Raw genomic sequence first — 21,068 nt, forward strand, 5'->3', positions numbered from 1 at the left:
TGTCCAAAGCCTGTATGACAGTACAGGGCTTGCCAAGAAAGATTCCAAGAAGACGCTGTGTTGACCGTGCGGAAAAAAGAACTCTTATTGATAACCTATCCAAGTACAATGAAATTTCAGCTATTTCTGTGGACAGAATAGTATACTAAACTTGCGCAAATTGTAATGCTACAATGAAGTTTAAGTCGAGTGGTGTGGGGGGTGCTCCTTTGCATTTATGTCTGCCCCTGTATTCAAGAGAAACATACCTGACTGCCAAAGAGTACAGTCCTGATATGACCTCAGCATCATGTTCACTGGGTAGTGTTCCACTGTAGAGGTAAGCTACCAGTGATACAAGTACTGAACGCGGCTGCTCATCAAAGCGTAACACAACCGGCTGATGGGCCAAGCCGGACCAGCCGGACGCGTTGAGCGTCGACTCATCAAAGAGAACAGACTCGTTGTTCTCCTCCAGCATCTGAAACCAAGAAGAGAACGCGGAGAGAGAGAGAGAGAGAGAGAGAGAGAGAGAGAGAGAGAGAGCGAGAGAGGGAGAGAGAGAAAGAGAGAGAGAGAGAGAGAGAGAGAGAGAGAGAGAGAGAGAGAGAGAGAGAGAGAGAGAGAGAGGCATGTGAGTAGGCCACAGGTTGACGATGTGCTATAGATCTGACAGGTACTACATTATACATGTTCTGAAGTTTCTCTGTGCATTATTGTAGCAGAGCAAAGTTGACCCTACATGTATGGTGTAACAATGGAGGGTTACAGTCACCAAACATGGCAGTTACGAAAGACACATTCAAATTCTGTATCCAATTGCCAGGATAACTATTGACAAAGCGATTTTCACATCCTTCAAGACAGGTGTGAGAGTGACAACAAATGTTGATATCATCTAATCCTGTTCGTTTACCACATCAGCAAAAGCGGGTACCCTCCCCCTCCCTCCTTAGGGCCGATTCCCACTACGGTACCGTTAGTGCCGTGCCGTGAGTACCCATGGTGATTTGCTCACGTGAGGGGCAGTTTTGGCGCGAGTTCATTCCGTGGCTCCTGCCGTACCGCGCCGTGGACATTCCGGTGCCGAGGGCCTCTGGGGGGTGGAAATGGCATGCCGTGGTATTCCGCAAGGTCGAATGCAGTGAGTAGTAGGTATTTTACTACTCCCTGAAAGGAAGTTTTTTCTTTCTTTTGTATTTGTGGTACGAAGTTTTTTCTTGGCTTTTGGCTTTTCGATTGGTTGATTCTTGAGCTTTCTCCAATCCAGTTTCTCCAATCGCCCCCCGCTATTTTCCCTCAGGACCAAAGTCAGAAATTGATTAAAAAAAAATGGTGATCCGGCCTGCCGACGGAATGCACGGAATGACTGTGCGCAGGTGTAAATCACTCTCAGCTTCAAGCTCGTACCGTGGGGTACACGTGACCTACCCAAATCGTCGGCACGGCACTCACGGTACCGTAGTGGGAATCGGCCCTAATCCCCCTTTCCCCTGGCCTGGGGATAGAGAGGTCACGTTAACCGCGTTGGCCCACGAGGATTAAAATGGGTTGGAAATCCGACAATCAGTAACAATGATTACCTGTGAGAAGACGGGTGACCTAGCGGCAAGGATAACCTTGTGTACGGGTAGCTGACTGCCATCGCTGGCCACTAGGATGGCGTCGCTGAAGCGAGATGATGTCATCATGGCGGAAAGGTCGGTCAGCAGAGTATCGACGGCTGCAGCACGGTGCTGGACAGTGACAAGTAAGACAAGTAAGACAAACGGGCGCAATTCTCTATCGGTATCACACGCATACATGACTGCTGTGAAGCCTTTTGGGGGGGGGGGGGGGGGGATGCCAGGGGAGGGGATGCCAGGGGGAGGGATGCCAGGGGGAGGGGTGCCAGGGGAGGGGATGCCAGGGGGAGGGATGCCAGGGGAGGGGTGCCATGGGAGGGGTGCCAGACAAACGGGCGCAATTCTCTATCGGTATCACACGCATACATGACTGCTGTGAAGCCTTTTGGGGGGGGGGGGGATGCCAGGGGAGGGGATGCCAGGGGAGGGGATGCCAGGGGGAGGGATGCCTGGGGAGGGGATGCCAGGGGGAGGGGTGCCAGGGGAGGGGATGCCAGGGGAAGGGGATGCCAGGTGTCAGGGGAGAGGGGAGGGCAGGTTTCCTGGCATCAATTTTTTCCAAACTCAAAGCCTACTCTATTTTTCTTTTTTCTTTTAATCTTTTCCTTACATTTGTGTGCCTGTAACTTTAGTCGATCTCATGTAATAAGGCAACACTGCCTGTTTGTTATTCAACGTTAAATAAACCAATCCAATCCAAAAGTCACTAGCAAGAAGCTAGCATGGAGGGAAGACCATACTCAAATACTCGTGCATGCGCATCGACGACTAAATGATTGCAACGCCTTACTGTATTCCTGCCTTCACAGGATCCACCACTGGTATCAGCGTCATCACCAAAACCACCACCGCCCTCTTGTGAGTTTCTAGGACCTGTGGAATGCTGGGAAGGCCGAGGCAAGCTGCTCTGCAACTCATCGGAGAGTGATGATAGAAGGCGCTGTGAGAAGCTGACCATCAACATATTGTTCGCCTGCATGGAGTAAGAGATGGGAGAGAGAAAGAGAGAGGAAGTGTGTGTGTGTACATGTGAGCGTGCGTGTGTGTGTGTGTGTGTGAGAGAGAGAGAGAGAGAGAGAGAGAGAGAGAGAGAGAGAGAGAGAGAGAGAGAGAGAGAGAGAGAGAGAGAGAGAGAGAAAGGGAGAGAGATCGGACTTTCATTGTCGGCACAAAACCAGGCTTATAGTGCGAAGGTTCATCCTGAAAACCAGGCTTGCATTCCAAACAGACTTTTATCTGAGACATGTTTTTTATACAGCGCACATGTAGTACAGACCCCCGATTGGACTGTGAAGGTCGTGGCAGCATTTTCCTCCGCTACCGATCATCTCGTGCTATCAAAAGTCTTGGTTGGATATTATCAAGAGTACATAAGAGTCCATAAGAGTACATGGTTATGTACTCTGGGTATGGTGCATGTCTGTTTGTGTACTTCATCATCACTAAGTCATAAAGATATCACAATCATAGTGATACAGACTACATACCCAGTCCAATCGCATATAGTGATAAACGTCTAGACTATACTGACCAAATCACACTTCCTCGAACACCAACATTATAAAAGATCTCTACCTGAACAAAAAATCATGTACTTTGCATGTGGATGCACTGAAAGCTTATGGTCGAGTCCTGGAAAAGGGGATGAGACATATAACTGCATGTGACTTCCAAGACGGTCACGTGACATGTTTGACCTAATTTTTGCATGTACTTTTCCAAAAGTTTCCCCAGTACTGAGACGTCTGTGATTGCTGACATTGGCAAGCGACTCTCCAATTCAGCGCCGATTCAAGCCTGATTCAAGCTTCTTGACGAGCTCTGTGTCAGCATGTCAACCTCTGACACTACTTTGAAGGTACAGCATTAACTTCTCAGGTTATCTGATCATGATCTGCAAACATATTGTTGTGCTGAGACGTATGTGATTGCTGACATTGGCAAGTGACTCTCCAATTCAGCGCTGATTCAGGCATTAGCAAAGCTTCTTGACGAGCTTAATGTCAGCATGTGAACCTCTGACACTACTTTGAAGGTACAGCATTAACTTTACCCAATGCAAAAACTATTGGTCGTAATAATTATATAGGTCTTTTGAGAAATCACATTTGATCACTATTCTTTTCGTGCAGCTCGTCAGGTTGCCTCGTCCTTATTCACATTTCTGGTACGCTATTTGCTGCAAGGAAAACCCAAGCCCTCCAGCGCATCTGTTGTGATTCAAGGCATCACCTGACCCGCCGGAATGGATTTTTGCACACTACTATCATGCCCACATTTATATTCTACGTCTACAGGCATGCATACTTGTACGCACGTAAATGTGCCAATTCCGTATACGCATTTCCTTTTTGGGAAACGGGAGCGCCAGGGATTAGTGGCGACCACCACCCCTGGCTCGACGGTATGCCCCGGTCGCCTACTACGTGTTACGGATAGTGTCACTGGCTTTACCTTCCTGATTGACACTGGAGCATCAGTTAGTTATGTGCCGCCTTAAGCAACCCACTAAACATCAATGAGTGAATCTTCTACCGGCGCTAGAGCCTCAGTTGTGATGGATCGGGCTGCACATTCTGTTGCACACTATCACGATGGATGGTGTATCGTTGCCACTCATCGTGATATAATGAAAACCAATAGGAGCAGCCCATTACTGGAATTAATCACACTATTCGGTACAGACACCCCGGTCAAAGACAACATCGGCGGCGGCAGTAGCAGTGACAGCAGCAGCGAGTCGGAAGAGCACGGCACACCTCTACGCAGATCACACCATGTGTTTGACCTGGTGGAAAGCACCATACCGCCCTTCTCACTGATGCACGAGATATGTGAGAAGCTTCTGCCAGCACTACTGGTATCTCATGACAAAAGTGCTCCAAGCGAGCTCAAGCAGCAGCTGATGAAGCATGAAGCTCGCCTACATGCATACAGGAAGATTGCTGGTGCCGGGGATACCGGAAGTGAACTACTGTACTGGTGAAGCTGACTGCCATGTTCGTCAAGAGCAAACAGAAAGCCATAATAAGGCATCGTGGGCTTCAACCAGCCCAAACGTATGTCGCATTGCACACTGACATTCGTCAGCGACAAAAAAGCAATACTGCTAATCTTCTTGCACAGTCACGGGTGCTTATTGGGAATCTTGGAACGGAAGCACTAAATATGCCTCTCCCTGCATATTGGACCTGCACACAGTGACCAAAACTAGCTAAAAGTGGCATCTTGGCTGCCCAAAACGGGTATCTAGGCATGCAGAAAGGCACTGAAACAGCCCAGCAGAACGCCATTGATGAATACAGATTCCGCGGCCATATTTAATTTAACACACGCAACAGTTGCTATAACTATCATTCTATTAAAGTGTTCTACTGTAGCTCGCAGGACATGGAGTGCAATTACGTAAAGTTTGGAACACCACTCTTCTGTGATTTGGATGTCAAATTATGAAATTCAGTGTGCGAGGTAAACCCATGCATGGCATTCACTGCTATAGTATGACTCGGGGTAAAAATTCCCAGGCAGTTCAACATGCGATATTTCTCACCTCATTCTCAGACTATCTTTGGTTCTAAATTCTAATCAACCAATTTTCACAATCGTGGGCATTCTGGAAAGCTCTCCACGAGCTGCGTGCATTGAGCTCAAACTGGACGCTACTGATATCACATATCTAACGCCAGGGTTCTTCAAATGAAGAGCTGAGATGCAAAACCCGCTAAATCCATTTCATCACTTTTCGGATAATGGCCAAAAAGGATTCATTTATGTGCAGTTGGTATCCACAAGAGAGAGATTGGAAACTTTGTTACAACTCTGAGTTTCACGTATTACTACGATCATCAGGCAACTGATGGATCCAAAATGGGCAGCCAGAACATAAGGGGGAGCAAGGTGGAAAATTCTGAGGGGTATCATAGGCGAGACGCGTATCATAGCGCAAGAGTCAGGTGCAGGCGTGAAGTTGCCAAGTCTTCAGACTTGGGGCTATGCAGCAGCAGTTCCGGCGTGAATGATATAGAATAGAGAATTGACTACGTGTGCAGTTGGTATCTAAATCCAAATTTGAGTTCCAGTTTTGAAATGGTTCTAGTCTGATTTTGAATGTAAAATTTTGCCTGGTGGTGCCTCTCGACCTTTTGAGTACACTGAGCTGAAAATCTGATTTTCTCAATTTTTGCGCTTATCGGGTTTTGAATCTCAGCTCTTCAAATACTCCCCACCGCTGGATATCCGAGAAAATTCTCTCCTCGCAAGTCATTTCTCATTCCTTCATCGTAAACATTTCAAATGCTAGAGTTTCTTTTCATGCTGCCCACACGCTCAAAGCATGCCAAGGTGACTCAGCATGTCAGGAGAGGGAAAATCCCCCACCCAAGGTCAGTCACTCCGAGGAAAATTCGAATTTCGCCGTGCTTGAAATGTCGAGCACGATATCTTTGGGATGCAACATCGCAGTTCCTCGCCGATTGTTGCAATGGAAAGCTGAGCTCTTCAGTTCTTTCCTAGATACTTAGGGTTTGAAATTCCGCGAAGAATCGATCGAGTTACGAATGTTTTAGTGCATGCATGTCCATCGACCAAATTCGGTCGATTCATGTACACACCGATGTTAATTAAAGGGTTAATACTTCAACTATACTCACAGGCTCATTCTGATCGAGAGGTTCCTCGTGTGCCGTTTTTTCAAGTCTATTGATTTCACTAGTCAGATCACATGGGCGTTGCTGATGGCAGTCCTCCAGTAGAGATGGCACATAGAAATGGTCGCTGTCTGTCAAAGGACTAGCTCCCGCAGACAGACGCCACAGCTGTTGGCTTGCCTGGCCAGCGGGAAAAAAAAGCGGACAGAGCATAAACGCACACCGGAAACAGGACAATTCAACACAATTACATACTATGCATGCCTGTACAGAATGCGCACGGCTATTCCTATAGATTGGGTGTCATGTGCACAGCCCCCCCCCCCCCCCCCCCCCGCCTCCCTTTCAAGGCTCGTACTCAAAGTACTGTCGTGGACATGGAAATTCGGTCGAATGACGCGGGGCCGGCACCCTCAGTGCGTACAGAACGTTGCATGCATTGCACACCACAGCAAATGAGCATGCACTGCACATGTTGATCGTGATCGTATACGTACTCACGGCTGCATGGCCAGGGCCCCTGGATTTCCATGTCCACAACAGCACATGTACAAGAAGTATCCCATGAGTCCATACTCGTACATGACGATGGCAACATCACAGAAATACATGTACCGGTACCACTTACTGGCTTGTTGTCATTCATATGTACACTAGCAACGGGTACTGAGTAGAAGTCAGTGACCTTCCCAACCACTTGAACATGATTCTTGCGCTGTCTTGTCAACTTCAGCCGGGTACTTGGGTAAGGGTTACTGGCCACTGGCTGCGACGGTGGGTGCACAGAAGAGCAGCTGCTGGTCCCAGCAGACGTTTCCGCAAGTGTTCGCAGAGGGTCTGTTGACAAAGAGCCAAGTCCACTGAGGCCAACATCATCGGTATGTTGACGGTCCTGGACAGACCTTGATGTCTCGCTCATAGAGTCCAGTGGCATTGCACTGGAGACCGTGGTGGTGGTGGTGGTGGTCAACTCCAGGTGCTTTGGCAATTTATTTTCCTTCTCATCATCACTCTCCTCACTTGCTCCCCTCTCAGACACAGCTCCGATATGCTTAGCACCAGCTTCAGCAGTGGCACTCAATGAGTACTCTGCAGCACCTTCATAGCCAGACTTCACTTCAGCTCCGGGTGACACAGGGCCTGAGCGCGAACCACTGCCCTCCGCCGGGCAACCTCTATCATTCGACCTGCTGGGTGAATCCGACCTGGTGGCACCACTCGACGAGTCACAGCCTGCGGCCTGCTCATGAGATGCGTGATCAGCAGGGATCGCGGCAGACCTGACACGAGGCGGGGACACAACAGAACTGGCTAGGCGACTGGTGGCAAACGCCGGAGTGCACGACACTGGCATAGAGTCGTCATCATCACCATCATCATCACCCTGGAGAAACAAACATACGCCCAAGCAGTGGTACAAGAACACTGATGTTATCAGTTATCACGCCCGTTCGGAAAGACCACGTCACATCGTGCTGAAACAGAATGGGAAGGTAGACCCGGTGAAAACCCGTACTGAAGTGCGCATGAAGATGTAAACGTACTGATCATCCTCTGTTGCCAATGGCTGCAAGACATACTGGGATCTGCCATGAATCGTGATTGCACAACATACTATGAAAACCACTGCAAGTCCATGAACCCAAAAAGAAAGCACACAGCGGCAGGACAGGAGATTTCAGGAATTCACACATACCAGGCCTAATATGACATTGCCCGCTCGCGCTGCAACCACAGCCTGCTGTTCACTCGCACTGCGCTGCAACAGGACTGGCACTTCATTCTTAGAGGCACTGCGAAAGCAAAACACAGAGTCAGACATGATGTCAGCTAGAAAAGACATACCTAAGAGCACCTGATACTGTAATAGTTAGTATGTAGTCTAGCGGCAGAAGAAGAAACTTTCGCCCAAAACCTGAGCTGGCCATTCAGTCAGCATTTAGAACATCCAGGAAAAACTGCGACCCTTATCTCATGTATTTCCTGCGGTGTGGAAAATGACTCATTTTTGTTCAAGTGGGATGCCAAACAAAATCAACGAAAGTACCGGTAAGTCTGAAAGAGAAAATTCCATGTATGAAGTAGTGTCTTCTATTAAAGCCAATTTCATATAGAAGCCTGTTTTGAATACAAGCCTGATCTTCAATATACACTGCCGGCATATAAGCCTGGTTTCAATGTTGACACACATAGAAATACCTGGTTTGAATAGAAGCCTGATGTGAATAGAAGCATAGCCCCGACATCGGCTTCTACAGGAATAAGCCCGGCTTTAATACGCGACATTACGGGGTATGAAGTAGTTGCTTCTACCTAGCTTCTATGTAGCAACTGTGATCAACACGTGCACCCAACAAACACACCGCACCTGGTCTGCTTCGACTTCTTTCTCGCACCAGGACGGGCACGCGTGTCCGGTGCAACTAGCTTTGTCTGAACCAGAGAGGTGGATAGCGCCAAAGCAACCTGGGTGTCTTCATCTTCATCTTGAATCTTCACTCGCCTGAGAGCACAGGAATAGGCAACTATAACCAGTCAGATACAGTAGGGATTTCAACCTGAAATTATAATTATTATGTGAGTAGAGCAATTTCCATTAAACTCCCATTATGCATCTTCACCATTCCTGAGTGAGCAGATCTACTATGGCGATAGGTCAGGTGCAATGTAAGCACATGTACAAAGTTGACTTTCATGTAGTAGTCTTATTCTCACCACGGAAATTTCCGCACATGAACCCATAATTATGAAGATGCACATTCATTTTCTTGCAGACAGAATTAAAACATGGTCAAGAAAAAGAAACTTGTTTGTTCGAGGCAACCCGACCGAATGTCTGAAATTTGGAAAAACTCGATTTTTCATGCCACATGTACATGCACTCACATCATTCAACTGTACAGTATCAGGTACTTCAAAAAAGAAGTACTGTAAATCATATTATTTTAACGACCCGCAAAGTTAACGATTTTCTGATTTTCGAAGGTTAACGGTTTGAAAAGTTAACGATTTTCTCAGACAGATGCAATAATACTAGGAATGCTCATCAAGAACATTCATTGTTGTCCATCACAGTATACCTCGATGTCAGGAGAATAAAGAAAATGAAATTTATCCAGCGTATTGAGCGTAAAATATTCAAATTAACGATCTCCTGCGGCTTCGTCAAAAATCATCTGAGAGACTTCGGAATTGTTTGAGCCGACTGCTGAGCGTCTCTGCTATCATCTAGATCTTTTGATTGTTGAATTCCATTGAGAATTGACTGAGTTACGATCCGTTGAACACGCGCTGCATGCCATAATGTGAAATGATCGATTTCAATCGTGCGAGGCCCAAATCATACGACTTTTGCTAACGAATTTTAAAATAACGATAAATCTTTGCTCGTTAACTCGTTAGATTTACTTGTTCGTTACATATTCATGATTTACAGTAAATGACTTCTGGATCCACTGCATGCATGCACCGGTGAACAAAGCGTGCACAGTGTGTACACGTACGTACCAGGCTGAGGCAGTAGTACAGTGTACTACTCCCTGGTGCGCACAGTTGGGTGCGAAATATGTCACCTGTGCATCCATGCATGTGCACTTTGTGCCTTGTGTCGACTGTGAAAGCATACTTACAGGTATGTGTGTTTCCTGAAGAAAAAAAACTAAACAATATAATTATAAACACCGATCGATCCCGTCCAAAATGGACCATGTCACCCAGAGCAAAACATGTTATTTGGCCTAAAAAGTAAAAACACAAACCGCTGGAATACCATTAAAGGGAACAGAGATATGCAACTACTGAGATGTGGTAATTACGCATGACCATTGGAAACAGTCCTGCATTCGCAACGATATAGTACAAGTGAGAGGCTGGATAATCGATCGACTACAAAGTGTGCACTGGCGTACTTGCGTGTGTTGCTCCGCGTCGGCCTGGTGCCACCCTGAGTCGACCTTGTCGTTCTGGATGACCTTGTGGTTGAGCTGGTCACGGCACGGGTAGAGGCAGACGGCGCATTGGTCACCGCGCTGCCATTTTCCTGCTGCTCCAAAGCGGCGGCTACTTCGTCTACAGATAGACTCTGCTTCTGTGGACACTTCTTAACGTGTGCCAATACACCCTATAGGACACAGCATAGCCACGCATAGCAACATGGATGGCAAATTCATTACTCAGTCAACCATCAAAAACATGTTCCAAAGCAGTTCAACCCCTTATTTACAAAAGACAGCATGAAGGAGAGAGAATAGTGCCGGCATGTGATAGATTATCGCCGCTGCACAGTACTGAGTCGTTAGCGCTAAATCTCATTACTCGCTTCTTTGCATTAGAATTGTATCAGATGGCTATGACTTTCTTCACTTCATTTCCATGATGAGAATGGGTTCAAACTAAAAGCGTTTGGAAAATATTTTTAGACAGTTGGCTGAGTGGTGAGATTGGCACCATTGTTGCAATGGGTGATGCAGATTTTCATCAGTTAAATCCCTTTTTCAACACGGCGTACAGTAAAACCTGTAACTATAAACCACCGTGACTAGCGACCAGCCTGGTACTACAGACCACTTCGCCAGGCACGGACGGACGGGCTCACATTCATATAATTATGGTTGTGCGGTGCAAACCTCTAACTAAGGACCACCTGCCACTAAAGACCGCTTCTCTGGCCCCAAGGGGTGGTCGTTAGCCACAGGTTTTACTGTAGATTCACAGAAAGCACTCATACAACGACGCCACACCGTGCACTATGTTTAAAGATTGCATTTACCACTGGATCCCAGTCGTTTCCCTATGGAAAAGAAGATGCCGGCTAACCACACAGTGGCTAAGAAACTGTAGGTTTGGCGGGCTTCGCGTGCATTTTTGATGACAGTCACGGGTCAGTCAGGTCGCGTCAAAAAGCGCAAGCTACCCGCAGTGACATATAGAAAATAATTCTAAAAGGTGCGTGCTTTGAAGTAATTCACAGCTGAATCTGATCGCAGGGCTGCAGCATACCAGGTACCAATAAGAACATGTGACTGGCGCTGTACAGGAGGCCAATCATCACAGTCGCTATCAGCGATCTGGATCACAAAGAGATTTCCACTGTTCTAAGGAACACGGGCATGCGTGTGTGTGTGTGTGTGTGTGTGTATGCATGTGCTTGTGTGTGTGGCGGCAGCGGCACCGGCAGTGCTGGAGATAGTTTGTGTAAAGGACTCCTTACAAGCACAGGTTCAGTTGGTACCTTTTTGTTTTTGAAGGCTTTCCCGCAGGTTGGACAAGACCTCTCGCTCATACGGGTGGTTGGTATAAAATCTGCTGTATCTGCTCCAGCATCAGGCTGGGTATGGACATCATTGCCGGAAGGCTTGCTGACACGATCGCAACATCTGTTCATGTGTTGCGTGCGCTGGGTGGAAGTGTAGCTGGAAATGTTCTTCTTGCATATCTGACACGCTGCCACAGTGTCCACGTTCCTCTGCTGGTCCAGGCAGGAGTTGACGTGTGCAGCAAGTTCTTTCTCGCCGCCGTCTACAACACGTTGGCATACTGGACATGCGGCGTTCTCACTCATAGCGACCAGCAGCCGCAGCACATGGCAGAGTTTCTCACAGCACCGTTTACGGAGCAAATACTCGATACCCAGACCAAGCGCCGTGGCCTGCAGAGTCCGACATTTGCATCATTGGAATGCCGTCATCAGTTGCTCAGATGTATGTATTCCATACCAGTGCTACTCTGCAGAAACCGGGTACATTATGTCTCATACACCTGCGCACACATAAAACTGGTACCAAACGCACTGGTGTCGTCCTTGCACTCCTCTTCGATCTGATAGCTACTAATTCAGAAATACTTCCTCAAGGCCATCCAAGAAGACACGTCCTATTCACATTCCTGCACTAACACGGTAATAAATGTGTGTACCCTACAGCACAGCGTTTGGTATTTTGCAATTCGATGTACCAAACGATTCAAAAATTATTGTAATATTTACGCCAAACGATTGCATGTACCATGTACCAGTGGATGACAAGAAGGTGAAACAAAATTCCGACGGCAATGTAAAAGGCACAGCGAAGCTGTGTGTCCAACTTCAGAACAACCTGGAGGGGAAGCGCATGGAAGCGAGAAGCTTTCCCTGCTTTCACAGTTCAGATTCATCAGACATCAGCTTCTTCAGAAAGCTTGGGAATTATTTTGAATCAAAATACACCCACATATGGCGGGTAACAATCATTTCTCTCCTATTTTTTCACTTGAAATTGCGTGACTATTCGAAATTTAGGAATCTGATTTTCGATTTTGATTTGTATGATTCTCATTGGCATGGCTTTGGTGGATTGTAATTGCATGCCTACATGTTTGTGAGGCTTGGGCGATGTCTTTGGTCTCGTAGCCCGTTCTTGCCATGCTGTCGTTCCTCAATGTCGGCGGCTACTGGGTTTGTTAGCGGTCCTGTGGTGCAGAATGTCGAGGCTGAGAAGCTTTTCGGGCACTTGAAGCTAGCCTCGCACGACTCACTGCGGTAGGTGACTACAAGTTGTAGTTTAGAAATTAGGTGCATGGATACTTGTAGTCTAATCAAGTATCTATTATACATGTACATGTATGCGTGTGCAAGTATCTACATTAGTACTAGCACCTTACTTTGCCAATACTATGATTGTATTGCAATTACAAAGGTCACGTGGCCATTTTAAATATTGTTAGTAATAGTAGTGATTGTGGGAACAACATGCTGGCTCATGTCATTGCCCAGGCTAAGGGCTACAGTAGTAGCAGACATGAGCAGACAATGCTGTAAGTCTACAAATTTCCGGCGCATTTAAACTTCGGCCTCCCATGCCCAGGGCTGAAACACATTTCGGCTGCATTTAAATGTCAGCCTGTACTTCTAGCTGCTGCCGGATACACTGTCACATTGAACCTGGCAGAACGAAATTTTAGCCCGAAAATGCACAGGCCGAAAATACGAAAATAGCCCAAAATAGTATGCGTCGAATATTATTTTGTTGACTTTACAGTACAGGGCAGTCGGAGGTGGGGCGGCCGATGGGAGGGGGGTCCTTTGCGGAAAATTTCCGGCGTCCAAAAACCAGCATTTAAGAGTATCTGGTGCCATTTCAATGTATGTTCACGGCTTTCTGTAATTATTCATATTGTAGCGTTGGCACGCTTGTAACTCACACAGCTGCAGCGTGAATCACTTTCAATGTATTGGTCACGCGTGTTACACCGCACCCGTACCCCGCACTTGCAACTCTGTACCGTGCTTGCAGATCCATGACATGGATAGCAACTACCGTACTGGCAATATATGTTGCCGCAGTGAGGCCATGAAGCGTTACATTGGCACATGTTTGCCGCACGCAGGGCGTTACATGCAAAGTCGCACAGGAGCCGTTACACAGGTTTCTATATTGCCGCAGTCCTTTTTTTGCTATTGCCGCATCACTTTTTTGCTATTGCCGCATCATTTTTTTGCTTTTGCCGCATCATTTTTTTCTTTTCATCCACATTGAAGGCACAGAAATTCAGTTGCTATCCAACTGTTACAAACCCGACGGCAAAGGGCGACAACGATATCAATAGAAGACTGTATATTTTAACTATCAGAGTGCAAAACGACCTCGGGAAAGAAGAAACCATTGAGATCGCCAACCACTGAATGATGCGCCTTCGAGTGTCAGGACTTCCTGCTGCGTCCAGTTTTGAACTTTTCACCACGCGGTACACGTGCTTTCACAGTTTTCAGCCTTTTTTTTTGCAGTGCAAACTGCAATGAAAAGATCGCCGCACCCCGCCGGACGCGCGTTACGAACTCAACGAAAATATGTCGCACTAGCCTGGTCGCGCGTTACGCCGCACCCCCCTGCGTTACGCGTTACGCGGCAACATATATTGCCAGTACGGTAGTCTCACTGCGTTCAATGTTTCATATTGACCTTAGAAATACTGCTGCACTTTCAACCGCCTCTTTTACGCCCATTGCCCACACTGCTATTCAGCTTCTTCTGCATAGAATCAAATGGCATTCCTTGTGCAATGACTGTAGCCCACACATCTACTTTGACCTTTCTTCTTCTCTCTGCTGAGCTTTGCCGTGACCATTGCTGTTGCAGCATTTATGCTGTCTGCCTATAAAAGCTGCTGTTCACAATTCTCTACAGTTCAGTTAGAAGCACAGTTAGAAAGTTCAGTTAGAAACCTTCAGTAATGTCAGTTTAGAGTTAGAGTTCAACCAAATCCAGTCTTTAGTAATATTAAAGTGAACAACAGTGTGTTCACTGAGACCCGTCTGCATTTGCCTCCGAGAGAGACTGCGGCCCGTTACAGAATTGGTGCCAGCGGTGGGATCCGCTACAGAATTGTTGGCAGCGGTGGTTCAATTTTATAATTGCTAGATTCGAACCCACCTAGTATCTGTATTGCATTGATGGCAGCGGCGCTACAGAATTGATGGCAGCGGTAAATTGTTTTATTGGTGTAACCGATACCAGCATGGCCCAACCTGATGCGTCAGTCGCCGCTACTCCTTCGCCCGCCACGTCTCCCCCTAACCCGAAATGATGACGGACAGCGTCTCTACCGATCAAGCTCCATGTCCAACGTAAGCTAATTCCCGATATGGCATTTTCTTTCCTGTCTTCCTTCAGTCTTCCTGTTCTCTTCAGTGTTCCTTTATGCAAGTGTGTGAATCCAGTTTAGTTAGGTAGGCGTCCGATCATGGTGAGCCACGGTCTATCTAGCTAACCTGGGACGATGTGTGTGACAATGCCCCTTATAATGTATTCAGTTCGGTTTTGAACTGCGATTGTGCTGGCAGGTTGTGCCAGGGTTGGGCAGCAAGAGTGCTGTGGTTTTCAAGTCCCATTTGGAGGACGGTTCTTTCCCCTTTTTACCCCGTGAGATCGTGTGAACCTGGTGTGCTGCTACTTTATGATTTTATCAGTTCATTTCTTCTGTCTACTCCAAACGTTATCATTTCCGATATTATTTTGCCATATTCCGGTTGACGCTGTACCAGTATGATGCGCTATCTCCTAGAATGTTCAATGATTATGTTCGCACCACCTCTCAGTCCTGTGCCCGTAACTTCGGGGTCCGGATAACCGAGGTATTAGTGTAGCTCGAGGGGTTGAAAATACACGATTGATAAATTTAAAAAAGAGAAGAAAACACATGAGAACGAGTTATGCAGCAACTATCCACGACTGTAACGAGATGATAACCAGTCTCTTCTCTTTTTTACATTTATTTCTGGCTCAGTATCCGAGTTAAAAAGATTGATAAATTCATGATGATATTCAAAAACATGCTGTCGATGATCATTGCGTGCAATGAAATCATTCGCCACATCAACCGTACTGAGCTAATCCGCCAGTCCCTTGTGAACATGAACCAGCATCAGGTGGTTCAGCTGCCGCTGACTCATGGTGGATCGTAAGTAGGAATTCATCCTCCTCGTGGCACTGAGTATGCGAACTTCTCCAGAAGCGTTGGTGGCCGGCATAACCAGTAGAAGCTTGACTAGTACCCCAGCCTGTGACATCAACTGCAGGACACGCTGAGAGCACTTCCCGAAGAACTCGAGTAGACCAGACACGGACACTTCACCGTCGGCGGAGAAGTCCTTCTGCCGGTGAGGTGCCAACGATGCATCATCCAAGTCCGCACTGTAGAACTTGACCACAGACTGTAACTCACTGCTGTAGGACTTGCCAGATGCTGCCTTCAACAGCAGGTTTTGCAACTCGAGGTATACACAATACCCCGGCTGATCAAAGCGATTGTTGATACAGCTTGTGATGAGGTCAATGGCCTGGAAATATAGAGGATGGTAGTGTTCCTCCACTGAAGGTGGGAGTTCAGCAGGGGTCATCCCATCATCCAGGTGTCGCGCAACCTTTCGTCGTCGAGGCAATGCTGGCTCAGCAACATCAAACTTTTCAGCTAGACATTTTATGTTTTCGAAGAACTCATTGAATTTGCTGGTGGTGCGGAAGGCCTGGGTGGCTGTGACTATTTATATGGAGGACATTTCCTGGCCTTCAGCAGCCGAATTGTCGTCCCGCTGCAACTTGCGGCCTAGATTGTCACTATGGCAGAGAATAAAGAGCCAAGAGCCACACCAAACAAGAAAAGTCAAACTGTTGCATTTGACTAGCAACTCCCTGGATACGGGCCTTTGTTTCCATATCCCGGACATGCCCTAGAGAATCGGCAAAGAGCTGTTGAAGAATGGCATAATTGTCCGCGGTGATCTTTGGCGCGTCAGCACGCACCGTCCACCGTGTAGGGCAAAAAACAGGGATATCCGGGCAGTCGCTGGCAAGCTGATCTTTCAAGTTTCTGAACGCAGCATTCCGATTTTGCAACTTTATCAGCTTTGTTATCTCGTGTGTGATGTCCAGAGCATATTTCATCAGTTTTGACTTCTTGATGGCGTCTCCACAGGCAAGACTAAGGCTGTGACCATAGCAGTACAGAGGGTGAACACAGCTCGTGGCTCAATATCCTACACAGGCTTGGGCACACCAGACCATATGGCTGCCATCGCTGCAGCACCGTCAGAGCACTATCCACGCGGAAGATGTCCTCTGCGCTGGTTGAACCAACTTCATGAAGTCCAATGAACTCCTCGTGGACTTGAAATGCATCGTCAACTCGACGAAAACAGCACAACCTGCACCACATTGGCCACGTTTGCGGTCTCATCCATCATTACAGTTGCGAATGCCGTTTGCTGGAATGACTGTGCCACTGACCGGATGGCACGCATGGCAATAGTCTTCAGCAGCTCATTCTGCATGGCTCCTGACACATATCTGTCAGTCTTTTCTCCACCCATGTACGTGTACTTGGAAGTAACACAACGCACACTTGTTCACCAAAGTTAGCTGGGCCTGGGACTTCGTCCTGGAGGTGGGAACGACCCGACGGGTTACTCAGGGGTGTACGCAGCATCTGGAATGAGGGGGGTGCTCCAACCTTTTCCCAAAGAACCAAATAAGGCATTATTTCGGTGCGCTTGATACATGGATGGTTGATATCTTGATTTTTACTTTTAGTGCGCTATTTAACATACAAGTATTTACCATGATATACCAAGTCGAGGGAAAATGTAGGACCTCTTCTGTAGGATGGAGCAACCATGAGGCCTTGAAGTACCCAATCCCAAACATACCCCTCCCTTTGGAGTACGAAATGTGTTTCCTCTCTAAGCTAGATCCAAGAGTACACTACTCTTGCTAGATCATATCACGAAAACATTTTCAATTTGACTAACGTACTTTGAAGTACTAGTATTATAAACAACTTATAGTACTTCACATATTATTGAATGGGGTGAGAAGGCAAAACTACCATAACAACTTCTGGCAGGAGTCACAGAAAAGGCTCCCAGGAGGCAAGTGCAATGGATGGTGGTAGCTTCACAAACAGGATAGTAGCAGAGGGCTGCCACTTTTCTGTTGGTAGAAATCAGAAGCAGTGTCTGAGGTGTTCAATGGCATGAAGGCAAGGGGACAGCGACCCCTTTAGAAGCCATAGGATTTCAAGGTCCCGAAACAACAGATTAGTACACTTTCGTGAACAATCGTTTTCAGTCGGTTTGTCGGAACAACTGATCGGAGTGTTCCCGGGAAATCGGAATAGAACAAGTCGAGGCCCTGACAATATGGATAACCCTCTGTCCTGGCACATGAAAGGTCATGTAATATGGTAAACTATGATCAACTAGTGACGACAGCGAGTGGAAAGCAAAAAATCCGTTAGAAAAATCTGATAATTGTGCCACCAAAAATTGCATTCAAAAGTCTAATTTTATGAACATCCCCATTTCTTCTTTCAGAGTTTGGGCACAACGTAGTGTTCTAAGTATCAAATTCAATCACATCTCAATGGAAAGCCTCACTCAAGACCTTTCCAATGGGCCGTCATTTGCGTAAATCGGACAATCGGTTGCAAAGTTATGGTGCTTTTAGTGGCATGGATACATCAAGTTGGCCTATATCGAAAATTTTGAGGGGGGTGCTTGAGCACCCAAAGCACCCCCCCCCCCCCCCCTGGGTACACCACTGCTACTTGTGAGACCTACTTGTCGCGTGCGCTCGCGAGCTGTGTTCAGTGCATGCAGCATCAAAAGAAGAAAAGAAGAAAACAATCGGCCGAAAAAGTGGGGCGGCTTCAGCTGCTCCAGCTGTGACGGCCTTTCAATAACCTCCCCAGCGAACGGCAAATGGTGCGGCCACTACTGTTCGAAGGCATGGTGCCATGGAATTATTCTGTACTCTTTATGCCTATTTGCAAGAGTACATGAAACGCAGAGTGTGCAGCTCGGATGGGTTGGTATCACGGCGAAATTCCGGGATTACATCAGTTTAGTGATGTCGTGCGTACAAGCAGGATTCAAGCAGATTTCTTTCCGCACAACTGCAGCTCTGTTGTACGCATACGCACTACGCCATTTCCTGCCGCGTATCTGCACCGACGTTGATGTAATCCCGGGATTTCGCCGTGACCATGGTGACAGACACCCATGCAGATAAAAGTCTCGAGCTGCACACTCTGGGGTTCATGTTCCCTTGCCGTTTGCCTATCAAAACATACTTGGTCGACTTCGAAGCGGCCCTGCCCAAGCCTGGGCAGCTGGACCGGCTCTATCTATGTATCTCTGTATCTCTCTCTCTCTCTATCTCTATCTATCTATCTATCTCTATCTCTCTCCCTCTCTCTCTCTCTCTATCTCTCTCTCTCTCTCTCTCTCTCTCTCTCTCTCTCTCTCTCTCTCTCTCTCTCTCTCTCTCTCTCTCTCTCTCTCTCTCTCTCTCTCTCTCTCTCTCTCTCTCTCTCTCTCTCTCTCTCTCTCTCTCTCTCTCTCTCTGCTTAAAACCTCGTCACTGCTGTATTTACCTTGGCTTAGGTGTGAGTGTACACCTACATGGTATTTAATTCGATCTCCTTCTGCTTCTTGTTCTTGGACTATTCAGGGGAGCACGAAGAGCTGCTTGTCCATCATGCGGCCATACATCTCATACCATCTGCATGCACTGCTATGTGCCGGTCGGTGGAGTTGTCTTTCCTCAAATCGAACGCTTGCCTATTCCAATTGATGTGTAAGTCTGTGTGTGTGTGTGTGTGTTGTGTGTGTGTGTGTTGTGTGTGTGTGTGTTGTGTGTGTGTTGTGTCTGTGTATGTGTGTGTGTTTGTGTGTGTGTGTGCGTTGTGCGTGCGTGCGTCGTGCGTGCATGCATGTGCACTCATGTGGAGGTGAGTGAGCGAGATATGCTTGTACAGACTCTGTGCTTATGTTGATTTATCACTGCAGGATTCGCTGTGTGATAGAGGGCAATCGCAGCACATCTCCCCATGCCAAGCTAGTCTGTCCCTCCAGCGTCACGCTTTATGACTGGCCGGTAAGCATTAGAAGAGGGGGGGGGGGGGGGGGGGGAGGCATACGGTAGTTTATAAGTAAGACTCCCTTTTTTCGGACTGACCAAATCCGGGTCCTTCCAACCCTTCTGCGTAACAGCAATCACAACTCCCTCAACTAATGAATGTCTCAAGGATATTCACCGAACATGTCGATCGGCAAACACAACTTACACAAGTATTCAACTGCATGCAAAGACTATGCATGTTCTATGCCACGGCCCGGGTATTCCTAGCTGCAAGTAGTGCGCGGCTCAACTCATTTTTTAGGCCAGGTTAGCTTCCCTGTCACTTGAAGTACGTGTACTTTTACATGTCATATCCTGTCCTTATCAGGAATGCTGTATTCCGATCATTACCAAGCCAAGCATGCCCGTTCGATGCCAATGTGTTATGGCATCTACCCACGGCATGTCACGCACTTTTTGCTGCCTTCTTTCCCCTCAAGAGAGAGAGAGAGAGAGAGAGAGGCCGTGTCGCCAGTGTGCTAACAGCTAGGTTGAGATGAAGATTGAGGGATCTCTATGACATGCATCTACTTCAGTAACCTGTGCTGTGCCTGTGTGTCTCTCCTGTTCTTTCTTGTTTCTCAGGCTATTCCAGACTATAAACGTGGTACAAAGGTATGGCTAATTATGTGAAATAGAAGGTTTGGAGCAAAGTACATGTATGCACCTCCTGCAGTCTGATATTCAACTCTCGGCCTACATTGTTGAGGCCGATTCATACTTCATTTCGCGTACGGGAAACTCATCACGCGATCGTCGCACGATGGGCCAAACAAGTTGAGCCCAAGTCAACTTTTTCGCGATGCGACCCGTTTCCCGTACTCGAAATGTAGGTATTTCCCCTCAAATTTCTCTGGTGGTGGCCAATCGCGGAAACAGTTGATTTGCTTCTGTACCGGTTGTGTCAAGAATGTCTACACCGTGAAGATAATTACATGTATTTCAATGTATACCTGTAATTGTTAAGTGGGTGGTGTTTGATGCGTGCTTTCAGGTGCTGAACTGAACAGTCCTACCAACATACCGACTATAGCACAATGTCGGCATTCAAAGCTATAGATAACATGACTGAGGTGGAAGGTTGGTAGGACGTCCTTCAGCACCGTGTATGCCGACATTGTGCTAGTCGGTATGTTTGGTAGGACTGTTGAGCACCTGACCGCACGCATCCAACAGCCCACGCCACTTCACATCCCTCCACCCAGCACATGAATTGTGTTTTTGTGTTTGCCTAACTGTTTGAATGTTTGGACTGAGTAACGTAATGTCCCGATTATTTTAGTATATTCCTGTGCTGTATCCTGCTATGCGGTGGCTGCAGTCTAATGTGAAATGTTCTGTGTGTGCGTGCATGTGTGTGTGCGTGTGCGTTTCCCTCCTTCCAGGTG

General features: G+C 47.2%; 2 protein-coding genes across 2 annotated transcripts in view; one reads left to right on the forward strand and one right to left on the reverse strand.

Annotated features, from left to right (window-relative positions):
• Positions 1-12,412, reverse strand: part of LOC135804568 (uncharacterized) — a 22,928-nt gene extending 10,516 nt beyond the window's left edge. Inside the window, exons 1-9 of the mRNA XM_065318461.1 lie at positions 11,481-12,412; positions 10,159-10,370; positions 8,619-8,753; positions 7,947-8,043; positions 6,879-7,634; positions 6,254-6,430; positions 2,395-2,577; positions 1,563-1,715; positions 249-460 (exon numbers count right to left, since the gene is read on the reverse strand). Coding sequence (XP_065174533.1) covers positions 249-460; positions 1,563-1,715; positions 2,395-2,577; positions 6,254-6,430; positions 6,879-7,634; positions 7,947-8,043; positions 8,619-8,753; positions 10,159-10,370; positions 11,481-11,810 — 2,255 coding nt within the window. The 5' untranslated portion in view covers positions 11,811-12,412. The remainder of the gene's footprint in view (positions 1-248; positions 461-1,562; positions 1,716-2,394; positions 2,578-6,253; positions 6,431-6,878; positions 7,635-7,946; positions 8,044-8,618; positions 8,754-10,158; positions 10,371-11,480) is intronic.
• Positions 12,413-12,539: 127 nt separating this feature from the next.
• The window catches only part of LOC135804574 (tRNA-uridine aminocarboxypropyltransferase 1-like), a 14,314-nt gene continuing 5,785 nt past the window's right edge, over positions 12,540-21,068 (forward strand). The window contains exons 1-5 of the mRNA XM_065318470.1: positions 12,540-12,764; positions 19,231-19,356; positions 19,569-19,656; positions 20,266-20,295; positions 21,066-21,068. The exon at positions 21,066-21,068 is cut by the window's right edge and continues 21 nt beyond it. Of these exons, the coding sequence (XP_065174542.1) occupies positions 12,598-12,764; positions 19,231-19,356; positions 19,569-19,656; positions 20,266-20,295; positions 21,066-21,068 (414 nt within the window). The 5' untranslated portion in view covers positions 12,540-12,597. The remainder of the gene's footprint in view (positions 12,765-19,230; positions 19,357-19,568; positions 19,657-20,265; positions 20,296-21,065) is intronic.

This window comes from Sycon ciliatum, chromosome 1 (genome assembly GCF_964019385.1).
Source record: "Sycon ciliatum chromosome 1, ocSycCili1.1, whole genome shotgun sequence".
Lineage (NCBI taxonomy): Eukaryota > Metazoa > Porifera > Calcarea > Leucosolenida > Sycettidae > Sycon > Sycon ciliatum.